This window comes from Globicephala melas, chromosome 2 (assembly GCF_963455315.2).
Source record: "Globicephala melas chromosome 2, mGloMel1.2, whole genome shotgun sequence".
Classification (NCBI taxonomy): Eukaryota; Metazoa; Chordata; class Mammalia; order Artiodactyla; family Delphinidae; genus Globicephala; species Globicephala melas.
The window spans coordinates 176,813,224-176,833,644 of NC_083315.2; the positions used below are offsets into that span (position 1 = coordinate 176,813,224).

The 20,421-nt window shown below is 52.6% G+C and overlaps 1 protein-coding gene across 2 annotated transcripts; it reads right to left on the reverse strand.

The window, feature by feature from the left end:
• Positions 1 to 303: 303 nt before the first annotated feature.
• Positions 304 to 12,518, reverse strand: CDCA4 (cell division cycle associated 4). 2 transcript variants are annotated; one of them, XM_030883177.2, is made up of 2 exons: positions 12,481 to 12,518; positions 304 to 3,706 (listed from the first exon to the last, which is right to left on the reverse strand). In XM_030883177.2, exon 2 carries the CDS (start codon positions 3,698 to 3,700, stop codon positions 3,026 to 3,028), a length of 675 nt encoding a protein of 224 aa, XP_030739037.2. In that variant the 5' UTR covers positions 3,701 to 3,706; positions 12,481 to 12,518; the 3' UTR covers positions 304 to 3,025. The 2 variants fall into 2 exon arrangements, with proteins under 2 accessions (XP_030739037.2, XP_030739046.1); XM_030883186.2 differs by lacking the exon at positions 12,481 to 12,518 and adding an exon at positions 4,758 to 5,096.
• Positions 12,519 to 20,421: the final 7,903 nt, after the last annotated feature.

The following is a 20,421-nucleotide window of genomic DNA, read 5'->3' on the forward strand; positions in this document are numbered from 1 at the left end:
CCCCCCGGAGCAGAAGGCAGCTCTCTCAGAAGTCGGAGGGGGTCGGAAAGCAGAGAGAAAGCCCCTCTGGCAGGCACTCTGGGGTTTCTGCCACCAAGTCGCAATCAGCATCACAGAGCTGGGTTCAGAGACATAGGCCTGGAGAAAGCTTGGCCACTGTGTAAAAAGGAGCCTGGCTTCCTTGAGAAGGAGTCCTGAGTGACCACACAGACGGGAGCCCAGAGAGGCCCAGGGACCCCGTGTTGGAGTCTGCCAGCCCAGGAACCAGCCACGTGGGGGAGGAAGCAACAGACAGCCAGGAGGACACGTGATAATATTTATTCTAAAAATGAATGACAAGGAAAATACAACATCAAGATATGGAGGGAGGCAACGCCAGCAGTGCTTAGAGTGGAATCCGTAACTCCAGAAGGTAACAGAACTGGGATTGATCACTGCCCGACACATCTCAGTACTTCAACCTGCATCGCCTACGAGCTTTTTAATCACCTTCTCGTGTGATAATCTCTAATCATGTACTGCCCATAAAGATAACTCGACTGTTTATTAGCGACGGTTCAGAAGTTTCAGTGTGAGGACTTGCCACTGGCCAAGGCTTGTACCTTGAACTGTCCTCAGGGCTGGGAACCCCTCCAGAGTCTTTCCTTTCGAGGGCCGGCCCCTCCCTCCACGTGCTCCCGGGACATGGAGGTGGGGCGGCGGAGGCGCTGGCCAGAGCTCAGCTGTGCTCAGAAGCAACTGCGAACACGCAGCGTAACTCGCTCCCCACAAACCCAGCTTCCCTACCCGGAGCCCAGGACCAGCCCAGGAGAGGTGGTGGGGTGAAGGCAGCAGCCTTCCTTTTGCAGTTTACAAACACGTGACCACCCGCACACGGGAGTTTAAAGCCCCACCCCACCCCACACTTCCATATTCAATTCAAATCCATCGTCAGTAACTGGCCACCTGCCTCCGCTCCTCTCTGGAGAAACTCTGATGCTTCCAGGGGAATCGGTGTCCAGCAGGGCCCCACCTGGCCCTGCCCGGGACGTCTAGGCCATCAGCACCTCAAGGGAGCTGCCGAAATGAGAGTGCGTGGCTGGGAAGGAACCCGAAGAGCAAAGGGAGGAAGGAGGGGTCCCTACAGGGGCAGAGAGGAGGCTGGGTCTCAGCCTCTCAGGGGAGGGGGACCTGGCTATAGGCGCTGTCCGCTCCCCACCCTGAGCCCTGTTTGTGTCCTGCTGCGGAAGGCTGCCAGATAAGACACCGTAGCTGCCCGGAAACTGAGCAGATGTTTTAAGAAGATGGAAATGCCATAAAGACACAAAATACCGCTATAGGTTTGTTGCTTATAAAACATACACTTAAGCTACTTTCCACAAGGAAATCCTTTCAAACGCGGAAGGAAGCCACCCCTGGATGCTGAGCCACAGCCCGCCTCTCACCCACAGCTTCCTGACCGGGCTGGGCTCCCACATCGGCCCAGTCCAAGGCGCTGTCCCTCACCTGGCTTCTGCCGCAAGAGCTGGGGTGGGGAGAGTTGCCTCAGAGCCCTGCGAGGTCAGGTGATGAAGACGTCCCACAGCCTGCCTGCCAACAAACCCACGTGGAAGCTCTTCGCAACCCCACGGTCTGCCTTAGGTAGCCTGGCTGAGCTCAACTAGGGCAAAAAGACCGACTCGAGGACCACAGCATGGTAGGTAACTGACAGCACATTTCCACTTTGTTGGGTACTTTTTAATAAAATGAGGTGCACACCACTGATACTAAGAATGGCATATGCGCAAACGAAAACAACCCTTTTTGGCTAAGGGCTGGAGAAGGAAGAAAAAGCACGAGAAACGGGAAACGAGGGGTGGGCGTGCGGAGAGAATACAGTCTCACTTGTAAACAAGTGAAAAAGATCTAAAAGTCGCGGGCGGTCTCGGTGCCTGGGGCAGGGGCACAGGGCACACACACCACCCAGCCAACCCCACCGTCAACGACCCTCAAGATCGAGGGCCCACAGATGACATGTGTACAGACTTCTTTAACCCTAGACTTAAATTTATGCCACCATTCTCCAATCCAGTGGTGCATGGACACGCGCCTTCCCCAAACATGCTGGCGCACGGGCCCAGCTGACGCGGGTCGGGCAGCCCGGCCAGGCAGGGGCACGCGGAGGGCAGCAGCTTTGGGAGGAAGGTCAGCTGTGCTGGGAACCCGCGCAGGAGGGGTCCCGAGTCTCAGACCCTCTGGAGGCACCGCCCAAGACACCTCAGGGCACGCATGATCCCCACGCAGACAGTACTTGACCGTCGGCTCTGAAGACACTTATACATAAATAGGCATAAATAAAACCCTCTAACAGAGACGTGTCTCGCACAGCAGATCTGGTGAAGGCACCGCCGTGCAAGGCCTTCAACTCTGACCTCGCTCTGACCGCACCAGCGCGTACGGGCAAGGCTCACACCCGAGTCGAAAGCGGAAATCACAATGTATGGACACTGCAGACTCAGGGCAGTGGCGCTTGTTGGAAAAAGAACAGTGTGTGTTAAACCTTAAAAAAATGAAATACACCAACGGCAACTGTTTAGGTTATAAAAGTTTCTAATGTAGCAGCAGAGGATGTTTATAGAAAAAATATATTTTTAAGAAAATAGCTAAAAAAATCTAAAGTGATAAAAGTATAAAAAGTTCAAAAATATATCTTAAGACAAAATATTGCCCAAAACGTATAAAACTTAATTTTAGAAAATTCCCCTATCTAAAGTAGAATGAGGCTGGATGCGGAAGGGGGCTGGCATCCTCCAGCGGGGCTGTAGCAGGACACAGACGAGGGCCCAGGGCGGCCGCGATGACCGGCCTGCGGGAAAGCAGCCCAGCCCTGGAAGGGAGGGAGAGAGGAGGGGAGCGGGCGGACCGGATGCTGTTCTGGGCCGGTCTCCTAATCGCAGACAAACCAGAGGCCAGCCCCAGCTGCAGGGCAGCGGGCACCCACACCCCCAGCGCGCCGGCTGTTTTCGTGGGCCTCACAAACACATCTGCTGTGTGCCGCGGCCGCGGCTCAGGTCTCCACCAGGATCTCCACCACGTGGTCCAGCTCGCCCAGGTCCGACTTGCAGCCGGCGCTGGGGGGCGGGGCGGCCGTGGAGGCGAAGGCCTCCAGCCCATCCTGGCCCGACTTGGCACCGCCCACCATGCCGGTCAGCACAGCGTCCAGGTCGTAGTAGGAGCCATCCACGTCGGAAAACAGCTCCTCCACCGCACCGGGGCTTTGACTCTCCAGTGTTTCAAATATCTGATCGAGCGACTTGTGAAAGCTTCCTCTGTTTTCTCGAGGACCGTCCCCGTCCCAAACGCCACCAGGAGGGACCCCGGGAGCCTGTGCTGCTGGGACCACTTGGAGCTCAGAGGCCGGGTCTCCAGGGTCAGGGGCCGGGCGCGCCCCCTCGCGCGCTGAGCGGCACAGGATCTCCGTGGACACCAGGCGGTCGCGCGACGCCCGCCCCGCAGTCTGGGGCACCGGCACGCACCAGCTCCCGTCCTGGGTCATCTCCTCTTGAATCTGCCGGACCGTGTTGGCGATGAGGACCGAACGGCACAGGTTGGGCTCCACCAGCATGTGGCACAGCTGGAGCTTGACCAGTGACATGTCCAGGAGCGACTGGCGCTGCAGACTGTACGCAGGCGCGGCCTCCTCGTCCTCCGCGCACTTCCTCTTCAGCCCTCGCGCAAACATCGTGCCCTGCGGAAACCGAGAAAGATGCCGTTGAGCCCACTTCAGGGTCCCTGCAGACTCTGCCCCAGGTTCAGTCTCAACATCAGGGGTGATCCACGCAGACAGGGGCACGGGCCGGGGCAGAGGGGCAACTCCAGGCGGCTGCAGCCCCTGCGCCCCTCTAGCTCAAGCCCAGCCACAGAGACCCTGTGAAGGTTGTTCTAGACGCCACCTCTAAACCACAGCGCAACCGTCTCCATCAGAAAAGATAAATGGGGCTTCCCTGGCGGCGCAGCGGTTAAGAATCTGCCTGCCAGTGCAGGAGACAGGGGTTTGAGCCCTGGTCCGGGAAGATCCCACATGCAGTGGAGATGCTAAGCCCGTGTGCCACAACTACTGAGCCTGCGCTGTAGAGCCCGCGAGCCACAACTACTGAAGCCCACGGGCCCTAGAGCCCGTGCTCTGCAACGAGAAGCCACTGCAATGAGAAGCCCGCGCACCGCAACGAAGAGTAGCCCCCGCTCACCGCAACTAGAGAAAGCCCACGCGCAGCAACGAAGACCCAACACAGCCAAAATAAATTTTTAAAAAAAGATAAATGGACCAAAAATAGGATAAATGCATCTTAAAGAACTCAGCTGAACGGGAACACCAAATTTCCGAGTGCTGGCGCCCTGGGAGGGAGGAGTTTGGGCACAGCACGGGGGCCGCGGGCAGGACGGGGCCTCGCGGTTGCTGGCGGGCTGAGTGATGCGCAGCCGGCTGACTGAGGGTCCCGGCCACCAACAGCCATTCCTGCACAGCAGGCGCAGGCTTCTCAGTGCTTTCACCAGCAGGGGGCCCCCACGCATGCCGCACAGCCCCTCTGAAAAGCTGTGCCCCGGAAGTTTCAGGGGAGATGTCGGACCTGCAGGGAGCCCCCGGGGCACTGGCGGAGCAAGCCGGGACGAGTGCTCTCCCTGCAAGGACAGGCTCTGCCAGGCTGGGCTCTCCTCGCTCTTTTAGGCCACCAGCCCCCCTTCCAACTCCCCCCCACCTCTGTGTCTGGAAGGCCCAGGCCCAGGGGCAGGGTCCTCACCAGGGCTTGGGGCAGCCTACATCCACCCAGGCGGCATCACCGGGTGGACTCCGTACCAGCGCCACGACGTGAAGATGCTGGCTGGTTCCTGGGCCTCACCCGGACCGATGCTGACCGGACGCAGCCAGCTCGCTGCACCCCTGCTCCCAGAGGCAAAAATACAAGGAAGCTTTCCCTCTGAACAGACTCTAAGTTGGGAGGCCTTTGGGGAATTAAAAAGCGAGCAAGAAGGGGCAGCGTTCCCCCGGCGAGCACTCTGGCAAGGTCTGTCCTTCCAAGCACAAAGTTAAGCTGTAACGCACGAACTGTCTCTCTCTTCAAGTTCATACAGTAGATAAACATTTTTATTTCAGATAATCCATTTGAGTTATCCATCAAGAGGGTTAGAATTTTTTTTTAATAAATTTATTTATGGCTGCGTTGGGTCTTCGTTGCTGGGTGGCGAGCGGGGGCTACTCTTCGTTGCGGTGCGCGGGCTCCTCATCGCAGGGCTTCTCTTGTTGCAGAGCACGGGCCCTAGGTGCACGGGCTTCAGTAGTTGTGACTCGCAGGCTTAGCAGTTGTGGCTCGCAGGCTCTAGAGCGCAGGCTCAGTAGTTGTGGCGCATGGGCTTAGTTGCTCCGCAGCATGTGGGATCTTCCTGGACCAGGTCTCGACTCCGTGTCCCCTGCATGGCAGGCGGATTCCTAACCACTGTGCCACCAGGAAAGTCCCAAGAGGGTTAGAATCTTTTAAATATGCAAATTTTTGGATTTCCTTCTTCAAAAAACAAAACAATCCTGTAGCTTCCTGTGGCTGCTGCTGGCCTATGACTGTGGTGTGGCCAGGGGCTCTGGGACCAGGTGGCAGCGCCTGTACTGACCTGCTGATGGGAAGCTCTGTGGTGAAGGAAGAAGCAGCCCCGCCCCCACCTGCCCCCCGAGCCCCACCAGCCACAGCCTTAAACGGACAGAAGAAGGTCCCCCGGCCTCTGAATCTCCTTTCAACGTCGCAGCTCTCACCTCCCGTGGACTTAACATTGAAAAAACTTTTTACAAGTGACTTCTTGGGCATTTATCCCAGAGAAATGAAAACCAATGTTCATACAAAAATATGTACAAGAATGTTCACAGCAGCTCCACTCGTAAGAGCCCCAGACTGGAAACCGAGCCCTCCAAGTGGGGAGAGGCTGCCGCTCAGGTGCCGCACACAGCGCGCCGGAGCGACCAGTAGCTGGGGTACTCGGGTGGGTCTCAAGGGGGTCACGCAGAGCGAGAAGGCCAATCTCAGAAGGCTGCCCAGGGCAGTCTCCACCTCTGTAAGGACCCTAACACAACAGATGGGTGCGCGGCCAAGGGTGAGCCCAACGGGCTCTCTGGGGTGAGGATATGGCTCCGTGTGGGGACCACGGTGGGGGGTCCAGGAAGTGCCACGGGAGCTCCGACTGCACAGAACCGCGCACACGCGCACACACTCTCTCTCAATCCGAATCAGCTCCGCGGCTGCTCGGAAGCCAGCTTCCTGGTGGGGATGCGTTATCTGTGCATCTCACGCAGACGCCCACACTGGGCGGCAGGGCAAGGATGTCCCTCCAGGACACTTCTTTACAACCGCCCCTGGACCCATAACTACTGATATTTCAAAACAAAAAGTTTAAAAACTAAGTGACTATAGCTCATTCCCCTCAAGACTAATTTCCCCAGAACAGCAAACAGGTCTAACTTATCAACATAACCCCCAGGCCACAGCCAATCATAACACCTTGCACACACCCACTTATTAACTGTCTTTAAGTGAATGACAGTGTAACCGGGCAGGACACCATGGGGTCTTCCCGGTACAGGCCATCCCCCATATCCTCCGCTTTAGCTCCTCTCAGAAGTACCCAGACTGTAGTAATTGATGCACATTTCCTGAAGTTGTTTTGCAGATGTGAAAACCTCCCCCACCAAATGGAAGATGTTAACTACTTGATAACCATGGGCGCGTAGCCCCAGGCCTCCTGGAGCCTAAGGACTGATGACGTGAACCCCTGTGACACCACCCTGTTCCCTCAGCATCAGCCAATCAGAAAATTGCGCACGACCTGATCACATACCCTGCAACCACCACTCCCTCAACCGGCCTTTAAAAATGCTTTGCCTTTAAAAATGCTTTGCCGAAAGCCTTCAGGGAGCTCGAGGGCACGAGCCTGCAATAAACCTTTCTCTGCTCCAAACTCTGGTGTTTCAGTTTGTTTGGCCTCACTGTGCATGCAGCATTACAAAAGCAGCAGCTTACCACCAAAATACAGGGAAAATACTTCAGTGACTTCTAGTAATAAAGGATTCAAGTTTTTTGTCTTGGCTGCAAATTCAACTTTTACGGTCTTTTTTCCCCAGTTACTTGTGTAAAAGTCACTGGCTTAAATTTTCTAAGCATATTGAGAATTACTATAAATAGTGTCAATAAAGACATAATTTATTTATAATATAAACTAATTTATAATTAACTATAATTAATTTATAGTTAATATGAATTATGTCTATAAAGAGACACCCTGTGTTGGGGGGAAAAAATTAAGTTTCAAGGGTTCCTCTAATCACCTCTGGCTTTTAGCATCTTTTCGACCAAACCTAAAATCCTGACTCTGCACAGCGACCAATTTAATTTAGGGCCCAGGGACTTCCCTGGTGGTCCAGTGGTTAAGACTCCGCACTCTCACCGCCGAGGGCCCAGGTTCCATCCCTGGTCAGGGAACTAAGATCCCATAAGCCCTGCAGCGTGGCCAAAAAAAAAAAAGATTATTTAAGGCCCAAACCAAACTCCCTCGAATAACACAGTTAAGCCTGAGTTTACCAACAGAGGAAGTCGAGCCACCCTCCGTGGGCCCCATGCAGCTCAGGTCAGCAGCCACTCGGGATGGCGGGGCCGGGCGGGTGACCATGGCCGACCCACAGCCAGGAAGCTACATGGGAAGCCCTGGGACCCCACCTCCCTTTCCTCGAGGGGTCCTCAGAACACCCAGCCCACGAACTCACGAGTGGTCAACCCAGTGGGGGCCCCGGGGGCTGAGCTCGGGGCCGGCTGCAGCTTGGTGTGGTCAGCACCTGGGGCAGCACTGCCAGGAAAGAAGGGCAGAGGGCACGCTCATGGCTATTTGCTCTGAGACTGAACGGACACAGCGAGGACACCCAGCCACCATCACAGGCACCAGCCCAGGAAGCAGCCTGCTCCCTCCGCGCCAGACCTGCAGGAAGTCAGACCTCCATCTCTAGCGACAGCCCAGGAAGCCCTACAACCGCCCTGTGACACCCCCCACAATGGCCTGGCTTGATCAATAACCCACGGCGTCCATGGTCTTTGTTCTCGCTTCTGACTGAGGACCAACCGGAGAAAACCGGACGTGCCCCAGCCATCGCAGTGGCGCCCGGGTCTCGTCAGCCGTCCAGCTTCCCCAGCCCCGCAGCCCCCAGCAGGACCCCGAGCCCCCTCTCCACTGGCAAGCGCTCCCACTCCCCTGCTGCCCGAGTCCCTGCTCAGCCCGGTGGTGGCAGTGGTGGTGGCGGCTCCCCAGCCGCAGCAGCTTGGAATAAACAGCCTCTGCTCTTCTCGCAAGGCAGCCTTCATTCACCTCCACAGTCACTGCAGATGATCGGGAAAGAAGCAGAAGGCACAAGAGAGACACTCGGGAACCAGTCATCACGCCGGCCCCCAGCGCTTCCCGACCACGTTCTCCTCTGCGTGTTTGAGTCTTGGCAAGTCCTGCTTTCCTTGCTCACCACACCTTCCATGTTACTCAGAACTTTACCACTTCTGACAGCCGCGAGTCTGTCCCAACATACAGCGCCCTGATCATACTGACGGCTTATCCAGGGCTCTGCCCTCCCAGCCTTCCAGGCGGTGGAGGCGGCCCTCCCAGCTCCAGCACTGCCTCCTCAGTGCGTCTGCCGGGCGAGGGGCAGCGCGATTTTACCAAGCTGCGTTCAGGAAGGAAGGGACCAATTCCCCCTCCGCCGTTTCTCCCGCACTCATCTGTCACAGCTGCTGGTGGGCTCCCACTGTGCTTCACCGACAGTCCCAGCCCCAGCTAGATCCTCCCTGACCACATCCCTACCCTCCCACCCCACACAGCACTTCTGCCTGCTCGGACCCCCCCACCAGCCAGTTTCACCACCCGACGTAACATTACTTAAGACTGAAAATCAGCTAGTTGAATGGGTGAAGAGTGGTGTATCTGACAACGGGACACCACTTGGCAAACAAAACCCACCATGAGACGCAAGGACACGCCACGATGGATCTCAAAACACCACGTGAATATGAGTAACGAAGCAAGAACAGGAACACAGGGACCGTACTGCTATGTACATGAACTCACTGAACAGGCAAAGCAAACCCAAGTTGTTGCCACTGACGAGTCATGACTGGCGGGAACTCCCTGGGACGGTGGGAATACAGCTCCCTCCAGATGGGCGCCTGGGTCACTCGAGAAGATGCATTTGTCAGAATTCACTGAACTGCACAACTAACATCTGTTCATTTCATTGCATCAAATTATACCTTCATAATAAACAAAAATGCATCAATAACCAATGTGACGGGGGTGGTTACCACATTAAATCTAAAACACTTTATAGATACTGCCCCCCGCCGCGCCCCCACAGGCAGGCCAGAACACATACAGGCTCAAAGTCAGCCCAAATTATTCCCCGCAAATGTTCCAAAGCCTAAGCGACTGTTAATTCGTGCCACGCTCCACAAAAGATGCTGGCCGACTCACATCTACGGAAGGGAGCAGCCCATGGGCAGTGCCCCACCGCCCAGAGGCTGGGTGAGCGGGTGGGGTCACGACGATCTCAGAAGGTGGCCTGCGAGGGTTCCCCCTCCTCAGACCACTGTGTTTGGGACAAAGTCAGAACACAGCATGGTTCGGAAGGGACCCTGAGAGATGCTCAGGGCAGAGGTGGGGACCCAGAACCCCCAGGCTGGCCTGCTGAAGCACAGTTTCCTGCCCAGCAGTGACTGTGGCCTGAAGGCACTGAACCCTTCTAACACGGGGTGACACAAGGCCCTACGCCTCTGAGGCTGTCCTAACCGCACAGCCTGACTCACCGCTGAGTGCTGAGCAAAAAAATGTTAGGCATTACCCACCTCCGTCACCTCCACAGTCGGCTGGAAGGTCTCGCCACGTAGCTGGTTAAACACCCGAGGCCCACCGAGTCCTCAGTTAGCACGTTCCACACAAAACCCTCCAACATCCCTGGACAGCCGGCCCGCCAGGGTTGACCCCCGTCGCCGCACAGCACCACCCTCAGGCCTCCTCCAGACCAGGCGCAGGCGGGACAGACAGGCCACGAGTTCCACGTGGCGGTGAAGCGGGGGCGGGGGGGGGGACGGACACGGACACTGCGCCCGCCCACCCCGAGCAGTCCCAGCAGAGACCCCCGTCACAGCCAGGTCCCCATTCCTGAGCAGCTCTCACGCCACGTGGCCACCATCCCCAGAGCCGGTGGAGAATGCAGATCCCCAGATCCAGAGCAGCAGGGCTGTGGGGGCACTGGGGACAGACTCGTCACCATGACCTTCCGCCACGGCCAAGCACTCTCGTGAGTTTCAGGTTTTTAAGGCAAATCAACATGAACACTCTCAGTTTCTGTCTCACTATTTGGCTTTGAAATACTCATTAAAGAAAACCGAAGACGGAGCAAGCAAAGCTAAATTTTGAAAAGGCTACCTCTAAGCTGTGTGGCAGTCACCCCTCCACTATTGCCTGTCTGCAGCTTTCAAAAGCTAGCACAAAAAAGCTGATTTCAAGTACTTTTGTTTTCGGCTGTGCCGTGCAGCTTGTGGGATCTTAGTTCCCCAACTAGGGACTGAACCCGGGCCCACGGCAGTGAAAGCACACAGTCCTAACCACTGGACCGCCAGGGAATTCCCTCAAGTACTTCTGTTACTTGGAATAACATACACAAACCTTCTCTGCCTGGGAATATGTTCTACTAGCAAGTTGAGGGAAACTTCCAGCCCTCCTTCTAAGACAAAACCTGCCATTCTCTCTCTCCAAAAAAAAGAAAAAAAAAAAAAGGTCGTAACTGATTTTTTTATTCTGAATTTCAACTTTAATTATAAAACATGGTGAAACTTGAAAATAAAGAGCAATTGTATGTAGGAAGTTCACAGAATATTTAACTTAATTTTGTAAGCGGACAGTATCTTCTTTGCCTCATTTTAACAGAACAGTAAACTCAGTCTGGCTGTTCTGTGTAAGCAACACAGGGCCCCACAAGAGGAAACACGGCCATTTCCAGCAGAGGAAAACCCTCTACTTGGACCACAGCTTCTCCCAGCAAACAGTTACCTGGTGGATGCTTTCCCTGGTAATCCTGCTTTGGGGACAATAAGCTTTTGAAATCGTAGAGCTGAGCTTGCCTCTGACTTGTGGAAGTGAGTGCCCGGTACTTTTCCTAGTCCTCTGACTGCAGCAGGATGGGGCGGAACAAGGAGCCCGCTGAAGACAGCTCCCTTAGCAGCCAGGGTCTGGGAGCCCTCCTCCCCCCACATCCTGCTCCCCTCCCTGATGTCTGTCTCCACTGGCCTGGGCAGCTTAGGCCAGCCTGCAGGGGAAGCAGACAGAGCACCAGCTTTAGACCACCCAAGGCTGGCATCTCTTGCTCCCTGATACCCCCTTGACCAGCTTAGAGAGAAGCTGGGTCTCCTACAGTAGGGAGCAGGGAAGCTATTGCAAAATATCCTTAACATTCCTTTTCAAAGCAATTAAAATTGAGACACAAAGGAAAAGAACCCAAACTGAACACTCACAGGCACGCAGCTTACTACAGGGAGGCAGCCCTGCCCTCGGGGGTTCCAGAGAAAGGTGCCCCGGCCGGGCCATTTCTGGAAGGCAGTATAGCACTGCAAATCCCAGTTCTGCTACAAGGACCTAGGATGAAATTCAAGTGTTCCATCGCTAACACTCACCACCCACTCCTCGCTCTACAAGGAATGCAGATTAGGGAGAAAATCTAGAAACATGGACAGATGTGGGTGGATAAAAGGATGGACGAATGGACGATGGATTGATGGATGGGTGGGTAGATGGGTGGATGATGGATGGAAGGATCGACCGGTGGGTGGAAGGAGGCGTAGGATGAGGGATGGATGAGTGACAGAGGAGCGGCAGCTTGGTGGCACTGTGGTCAGGGCTGTAAATCCAAGTAGGCCAGACAAGTGGCTCCCCAGGGTCCCTACCGGTCTCCCAGGAGGGTCTCCGTGGGAAGCAGGAGGAGGAGGGCCTGCACTGACCCCTTCCAAGTCAAAGGTGAGAAGACAATGTAGGAAATTCCCTGAGGAGGAGCCCAACCGACCCATCGTAACTGTTTCTCCTCTTAAGAAGAGCCCCCAATTAGGTTAAACGCAAGGCTACATGTTACTTTTGACTTGAAATGGTGCGGAACAGCCAAAGTTTAGCCTGCGGCTGCAGAGAGAGAATCCCAGGAGGCCGGTCACTCGTCGAGCGGGAAGGGGGCGCCGGTCATTGCGACTGCGCCCCCTCCTCCGACGCGCCCCCGGACCCCCAGGCCGCCCCCTCCCCCGGACTACCCCCAGCTCCCCCCAACTCCCCAGGCTGTCCTCAGCCCTCCGGGCCCCCCGCCCCAGGCCGCCCCCCAAGGACCCCACAGGCTCCCTGGGCCCCCGCCCACGCCCGAGCCCTCCCGGGGACCCCGCCGCCGCACAAAGGCCCGGGCCCAGCCGAGAAGCTCACCTGGCAGCCCGCGTCCGCGCCGCCCGCGCCACCGCCGAGGGAGGGGCCGCCGGGAGGGGCGGGGCCGCCAAGGAGGGGCCACCGGGGGCGGGGCCGCGCAGCGCCCACAATGGGTCGCCGTGGCGCCGGCCGCCCCGCCCGCTGATTGGCCGGGCGCGGGGGCGGAGCCTCTGGTTCAAACCACGGGCGGGGCCTGGCGCCCGAGTTCCCGCGCGGCCGCGTTGGCCGTTGGGCCCGCGCCCTCGGCCGCCCCGCCCCCGGCGGCTCCCAGGTCTCCGCGCGCGGCCCCAGTGCGCCTGCGCTGGCCTCCGGAGGGCGGGGCTGGTAGGGCCGGAGAGGACGGGGTGGGGGAGGGGGAGAGGACGGGGTGGGGGAGGGGAGAGGAATAGGGTGGGGGAGGGGAGAGGAATAGGGTGGGGGAGGGGGAGAGGACGGGGTGGCGGAGGGAAGCCCGGCGCCTCTGCTCCCTGGACTGCTCGTCTCTCCAGGGGCTTCAGGTTTACCTGTAAGAAATGAAATCACAAAAGTCGAAAGGAGGGACTTCCCTGGTGGCTCAGTGGTTAAGAATCCGCCTGCCATTGCAGGGGACACGGGTTCGTGCCCTGGTCTGGGAAGATCCCACATGCCACGGAGCAACTAAGCCCGTGCGCCACAACTACTGAGCCTGCGCTCGAGAGCCCGCGAGCCACAACTACTGAAGCCCGCGCGCCTAGAGCCCGTGCTCCGCAACAAGAGAAGCACCGCAATGAGAAGCCCACGCACCACAACGAAGAGCAGCCCCCGCTCGCCGCAACTAGAGAAAGCCTGCACGCAGCAACGAAGACCCAACGCAGCCAAAAATTAATTAATTAATTAAAAAGAAATGAAAAAAAAAAAAGAAAGAAATGGAGGGGCTTCCCTGGTGGCGCAGTGGTTGAGAGTCCGCCTGCCGATGCAGGGGACACGGGTTCGTGCCCCGGTCCGGGAAGATCCCACATGCCGCGGAGCGGCTGGGCCCGTGAGCCATGGCCGCTGAGCCTGCGCGTCCGCAGCCTGTGCTCCGCAACGGGAGAGGCCACCAACAGTGAGAGGCCCGCGTACCGCAAAAAAAAAAAAATGGAAAGGAGATGAGGTTTCTTTAAAAAATAACTTCTTAGTGGAGAGGTCCTAAATAGGATACACAGAAGGACTCACAAAACTAGATGAAAACTGTTATTGTCAAGGTTTATTACTGCAAAAGGATGCAGAGATAAAGATTACGTCTTCCGTGTGTGGGGCTGGAGCCAGGAGGATCCGTGCTGTGCTCGCTCGGGGCTTTCCACACCCCTCGCCTAAATCTCATCGTAGACCATGTGGTGTGGCCCCAGGTCCCCAGCAAAACACTACTAGCTGGCAGGACATCCCCTCCCAGGATCCGAGGGCAAAGACCACACCTGTCCTCGGGCAACTTTCTTTTCTTTGCTACACAACAAGGGAAATCCCCAAGCTCAACGAAGATCTTATTTCTGTCATCTACTTTTAAATTATGACTGATGACATTATATCAGGCCATCTCAGAATTTTGGGAATTTCATACAATTTTGGAATAGTTATATTAATACATACCCATACAAATATAAAGTTAAAAGGTTTAGTATTCCTTCTTCTTTAACAAGCGTCCCATGTAATTTAACATCAAATAAGCCTGAGTAGTTTAACATTTTACCGGGTGAGAGACAAATCCTTTGAGCTTTTGCAAAGGCCTGCTGGAAGAGCCCAGAGTTACTTCAGGGTCAGAAAGACTTCACTTAGAACCCAACTTTTGGAAAGTTTGTCAAAAATATCAAAAGATTTTGGACACTTGCTCACACAGGACAATGGACCATTAAGAAATGATGCTTAATTATCTATTTGACCAAAGTAATGATAAAAGATTTCAAAGATAAATACAAAAAGTTACATAGTTGTTAGCAAAATGTAGTTCTTTTAATATTCAGAAGATTCAGTTTTCTTAAGGAATCAAATACCTGATTAAGACAACCTGAAACACAGGAAATAATCTGGGTAAAACACAATTTTGGCTTTCTAAGCAGATTACTAAAAGGTAAGGAAAAACCTTTCACAATCTCTTATCAGAAGCAGGCAACAATTCAAGAAAACCTTGTCCTGTTAGCATATGAAACTTAGGTTTTAGTTTTACATAAGTACACTACTGATTTTAAAGCTTATTTTTAAAACCCTTGTAATAGCAATTCAATTTTAGCCATCTTGACCACACATAAATTTCCTTTTTTTAAGATTCCTTTTCCACAAACCTACAACTTAGTATTACCATCCAGCTTCTGTCCTGTCTTTCCTTTTTCCTATTCTGAAACAATCAGATTCACTTTAGAACAAAAGTACTTTCTTTCCCTCAACAAAGTGCATTTCCATTCCTCATACCTTTTCTTACCAAAAACACACATCCTACTTTCCTTGTATACAGAGTTGTTTTCCTTTATTATTTCTAGTAGTTTTAAACAATTATGAATGGTCTGTTACTAGCAAATTTATCAATACAATTCATAATTCCTAAAAGCATATTATCCTTGTAGTAAATTTACCAATAGACCAAAATATCTATTTCCTTTGTAAAGGAAGCCAAAAGTGAATGAAACTATTTTTAGTTATGTTTCAGTATTTTATCTTATTTGGGAATAATCTAGATGTTTAATGACTACCCATCATTTAATTTAACTTAGCAGAACTGTAAGGCTTCAGGTTACCAAAAAGGTCTGAGGAACCTATTTAAAAGGTTTACCTAGAAACTTGTATCTCATCCACATCCATTCAATTCATTTGTTTTCAAAAGTCATATTTAGATCACTCAAGAAAAATTTTATCATACCCAGTTTTTTTTTCTTGCTGACAAATTATTTAACAAAGATAACATGAACTTGTCTGACCAACAAACCCAGGTAGGGGACTTTCATGGTGGTCCAGTGCATAAGACTGTGCTCCCAAAGCAGGGGGCCCGGGTTTGATCCCTGGTCATCCGGGAACTAGATCTCACATGCATGCTGCAACTAAAAAAGATCCCATGTGCCACAACTAAGACCCAGAGCAGCCTAAACAAACAAACAAACAAATATTAATTAATAAATAAATAACTCAGGTAGAATGCCTGCTTTTTTTTTTAAATTTTAAATCTTTTATTGTAATTTGAGCATATTCATTTCTTTTATTTTTTAACATCTTTGTTGGAGTATAATTGCTTGACAATGGTGTGTTAGTTTCTGCTTTATAACAAAGTGAATCAGCTATACATATACATATATCCCCATATCCCCTCCCTCTTGCATCTCCCTCCCACCTTCCCTATCCCATCCCTCTAGGTGGTCACAAAGCACCCAGCTGATCTCCCTGTGCTGTGCGGCTGCTTCCCACTAGCTATCTATTTTACATTTGGTAGTGTATATATGTCCATGCCACTCTCTCACTTCGTCCCAGCTTACACTTCCCCCTCCCCATTTCCTTAAGTTCATTCTCTACGTCTGCATCTTTATTCCTGTCCTGCCCCTAGGTTCTTCAGAACCTTTTTTTTTTTTAGATTCCATACATATGTGTTAGCATATGGTATTTGTTTTTCTCTTTCTGACTTACTTCACTCTGTATGACAGACTCTAGGTCCATCCACCTCACTACAAATAACTCCATTTCGTTTCTTTTTATGGCTGAGTAATATTCCATTGTATACATGTGCCACATCTTCTTTATCCATTCATCTGTTGATGGACACTTAGGTTGCTTCCATGTCCTGGCTATTGTAAGTAGAGCTGCAATGAACATTGTGGTACATGACTCTTTTTGAATTATGGTTTTCTCAGGGTATATGCCCAGTAGTGGGATTGCTGGGTCGTATGATGGTAGTTCTAGTTTTAGTTTTTCAAGGAACCTCCATACTGTTCTCCATAGTGGCTGTATCAATTTACATTCCCACCAACAGTGCAAGAGGGTTCCCTTTTCTCCACACCCTTTTCAGCATTTGTTGTTTGTAGATTTTTAGATGATTGCCATTCTGACTGGTGTGAGGTGATACCTCATTGTAGTTTTTGTCTGTTTGTTTGTTTGTTTGTTTTTGCATTACGCGGGCCGCTCACTGCTGTGGCCTCTCCCGTTGCGGAGCACAGGCTCCGGACGCGCAGGCTCAGTGGCCATGGCTCACGGGCCCAGCCGCTCCGCGGCATGTGGGATCTTCCCGGACCGGGGCACGAACCCGTGTCCCCTGCATCGGCAGGCGGACTCTCAACCACTGCGCCACCAGGGAAGCCCCTCATTGTAGTTTTGATTTGCTTTTCTCTAATGATTAATGATGTTGAGCATTCTTTCATGTATTTGTTGGCAGTCTGTATATCCTCTTTGGAGAAATGTCTATTTAGGTCTTAGAATGGCTGCCTTCTTTTCAGCGTTGATAACTCCAAAGACATGTTTATTTTAATTAAACCAACAACTCCAAGTTAGCTTTAATTCACCAAAATTAATCCTAGATCACGTAAACCCCCAAAGCACCTAGGCCAGTCTGTTATATTTTAATTCATATAAGGGCTTGTTTGTTTTTAAACCACTTAATTAGTGCCCTTTTCCAAATTAATGTTAACAATACCAACCAGAGATAGAAGAGAAAAATAATACCACACATCTACAACACATATATAGACACACATGAAAATATAGATAGATGCAAACAGGGACCTTACAGTTTCATTTAAAATTCTAGCCATGTCTCAGATATAAGCTCAAAAGAGTAGTTAGATCCAAACTGTGCTGTAAGGATTCTTTTCGAGCTGTTTATGTTATGGAGTCAATTTGTCTTTAAGAAGCTTCTGCATACCAATCAAAGAACGCATTACATAGTCTCCAGAGACGTCTGGAACCCTCTCTTTTAAGGGTGCCCCTTAAGGTGGACTTATTTCAAACAAAGGTTCCCCCTTTAGAACAGGATGGTGACTTACCAAAAGGCTTCAACAAACAGAAACAGAAAGCAAGTTTCCTCCTAGAAGTTTGGAGTATATTTGTCTATAATCAAAACCTAGGGGAATTGCTATTTAAACCTTTCCTTCTAGTTGTTATTTGCTCCAGTTAAGGTAGAAACAGTAATTAAAGGTTTAGCATTTGGATCCAATTTTAAAGGGGCAGGTTTTCGCTGAGGAGGAGAGAGGGAGATGGTGCTGAGGGCTGAGGCTGAGACAAAGGGGGTGGGGTCTGAGTCAAGGGAATGGGGCCTGAGACAAGGGAATGGGGCCTGAGACAAAGGGGTGGGGTCTGAGTCAAGGGGGTGGGGCCTGAGACAAAGGGGTGGAGTCTGAGACAAAGCGGGCAGGGAAGACAAGACAAAGAAGCTGGGGGAGGGAACACAAGGAGCCCCAGGCTTCATAAGCCATTTGTTCTTTTCTAGGTTTTTGTTGTTGTTTTGGCCAATTTAGAAGCGGTATCTTGCAAAGAGGCAATTTTAGAGTTCTGTGCACGTTTGGAAGCTTTTAGGTGCCAATAAAAATAAATCTACCATTCATTTTGTTTAATTTTCGGACCACGGTCCTCCAATGTAATCCTAACAAAAACGAGTTTGAGATTAAAAGTTCCCCATAATGTGCACTGTAATTCCGGATTACTTTTAGTTTGTTTGGCCCACTTAGTTAAAATGTGCATATGGGGGTCCATAGTTTTTGCATATGAAACTGGCCGGAGTCCCTGAAGGCGGGCTGCCCGCAGAGAATTTAGGAGACTGGGTTGCCATTTCCCTAAGTTCTCCTGGAAACCCAAGATAGTTGCTAGAGTCCTTGCCCAGATACCAAAAGGAATAAACGTCCCAGTTAGCATGATCCCCAAAAGAGAACCCTGTTACCGCACTCCAGAAAACAACTGAGTACTTACCAAGGACAAAGCCTTGAACCGGAAAGGACAAAACCTTTCCAGATCCCATGTAAAGTCTGAGAGCTCAAAACACAAAAAGAGCGGGGTGTGGAATCCAAGAGCAGACGCACCAAACCGAAAGCAGGCGGCAGCTCACAGAAGTGATGAGCACAGGGGCTCAGTGTGGGCACGTCACTGCATTCCACGAGCTGTCATCTCTCGGGGTTTGCCTCCTTTGGACCCCACTTCTGACACCAGATATGTCAACTTTAATCATATAGTAGCCAGTTATTTTACCAGCAGGAGTGAGTTTATTCAGGAATAGGCAGAGGAATAGCAATTCTGCTTTTGCGAACTATGGTGGACCCCAGGCAAATCCAGAAAACACGGAGGAGGAACTCGCTTTTACAGGGAAGAGAAGGGAGTTGAAGGGGCTGTGATACCCAAAGAGTGGGAGCGAGCTCAGAGTCCCAAGTCTGAAGGCTTCTCATTGGTCGGGCTCGTGGGGCGAGAGAAGTTTTCTTCTTCCTGTTGGATTGTAGCTGGAGGCACCTTTTGTGGGAGATGTAGGTAAACGTCGTTTCCTGTTTGGGGTAATTGATAATGCATAGTAGGCATGAGAGCTCCCCCTACAGGTCTGTCCCGGCTCCTACTTTAGTCTCTTTAATTCCACAAAACTGTGTGTGCTGCTTTTCTGTAAATTGCAAATTATTTCAAAACTAAAAGTTAGATAAAAGTATATACACAGGGGCTTCCCTGGTGGCGCAGCGGTTGAGAATCTGCCTGCCAATGCAGGGGACACGGGTTCGAGCCCTCGTCTGGGAAGATCCCACATGCCGCGGAGCAACTAAGCCCGTGCGCCACAACTACTGAGCCTGCGTTTCTGGAGCCTGTGCTCCGCAACAAGAGAGGCCGCGATAGTGAGAGGCCCGTGCACCGCGATGAAGAGTAGCTCCCGCTCGCCACAACTAGAGAAAGCCCTCTCACAGCAACGAAGACCCAACACAGCCAAAAAGAAATAAATTAATTAATAAATTTTAAAAAAAGTATATACAGAAAATAATTCTATATAGTTTCCATGGGTGCCTATATAGGCAAGCAAATGTTTAGGAAAAGTGCAACTTCTGTAAGTATACATGGATGTAATAACAAAGGAGAGAAAACGGTGTCCTTATGAAACTGAAGAGACGTGGCAGGGGAGGCCGCGTGAGAGAGCCGAAGGGAGTAAAAGGGGGCGACCAGCGTGTGGCTGGCACAGCTGCTGACAAGGAGCAGGTCCTGGGCACAGGGGCTGAGGTGGACTGGAGGCAAATGCCACCAGCCCTGAATAGGCTGAGGAGCAGGATGGGCCGGTGCAGAGCCCAAAGCCCCTCCCCTGCGTGCGGGCTTCCCGCTCAGACGGCGTTGCCCCCAGAGTCTCAGAGCGGCTGCTGCAGCACCAGACCTTGGCACCCAGTCTCACAGGAGTTCTGGGGAAAGACAGAGCCTTTCGTCCAGGAGGCAAACTGAAGTCCTGGCCCACCTCTCACTGGCCACAATTGAATACATGCCTTTCCAATGGCGTTCGGCTTGGGGCAGAGGTTCTCCAGGTGTAGGCCTGCACCCCCCAGCAGCAATATCTTCTGGGAACTTGTCATGGAGGCAAATTCTCCAACCCAGAAGCTCCGGGGCTAGGCTCTGTCTGTCTGTGTTTCAACAGGCCCACCAGGGGATTCTGATGTAGGCTGAAACTTGAGACGCAATCAGAGCCCTCCCAGAGCGCGCAAACGCAGCAGTGGAGGGGTGGGCAGCGCAGGGCGGGCTGCCATCTCCAGGCGGGTCAGGAATGGTCATGATGGAGGAAGGTGATTATCTCCTGAGCATCAGAAACGACAGGTACCCTGCTTACCTCACCTGACACCCTGGGGTGAGGCAGGCTGAGGGCAGAGCCCACTGGGGACCCTCAGCCACCCTGCCCACGCTGCCTGCCCATTGCCTGAAACCTAGGCCTCTGTCACTAGGGGGCTGTGGAGCCCCAGAGCCGTGAGTGGGGGATACATGGGGGCCACTGGGGCTGAGGCCTCTCAGCCCACCCCCCTTTGAGCTGCGGTGGCC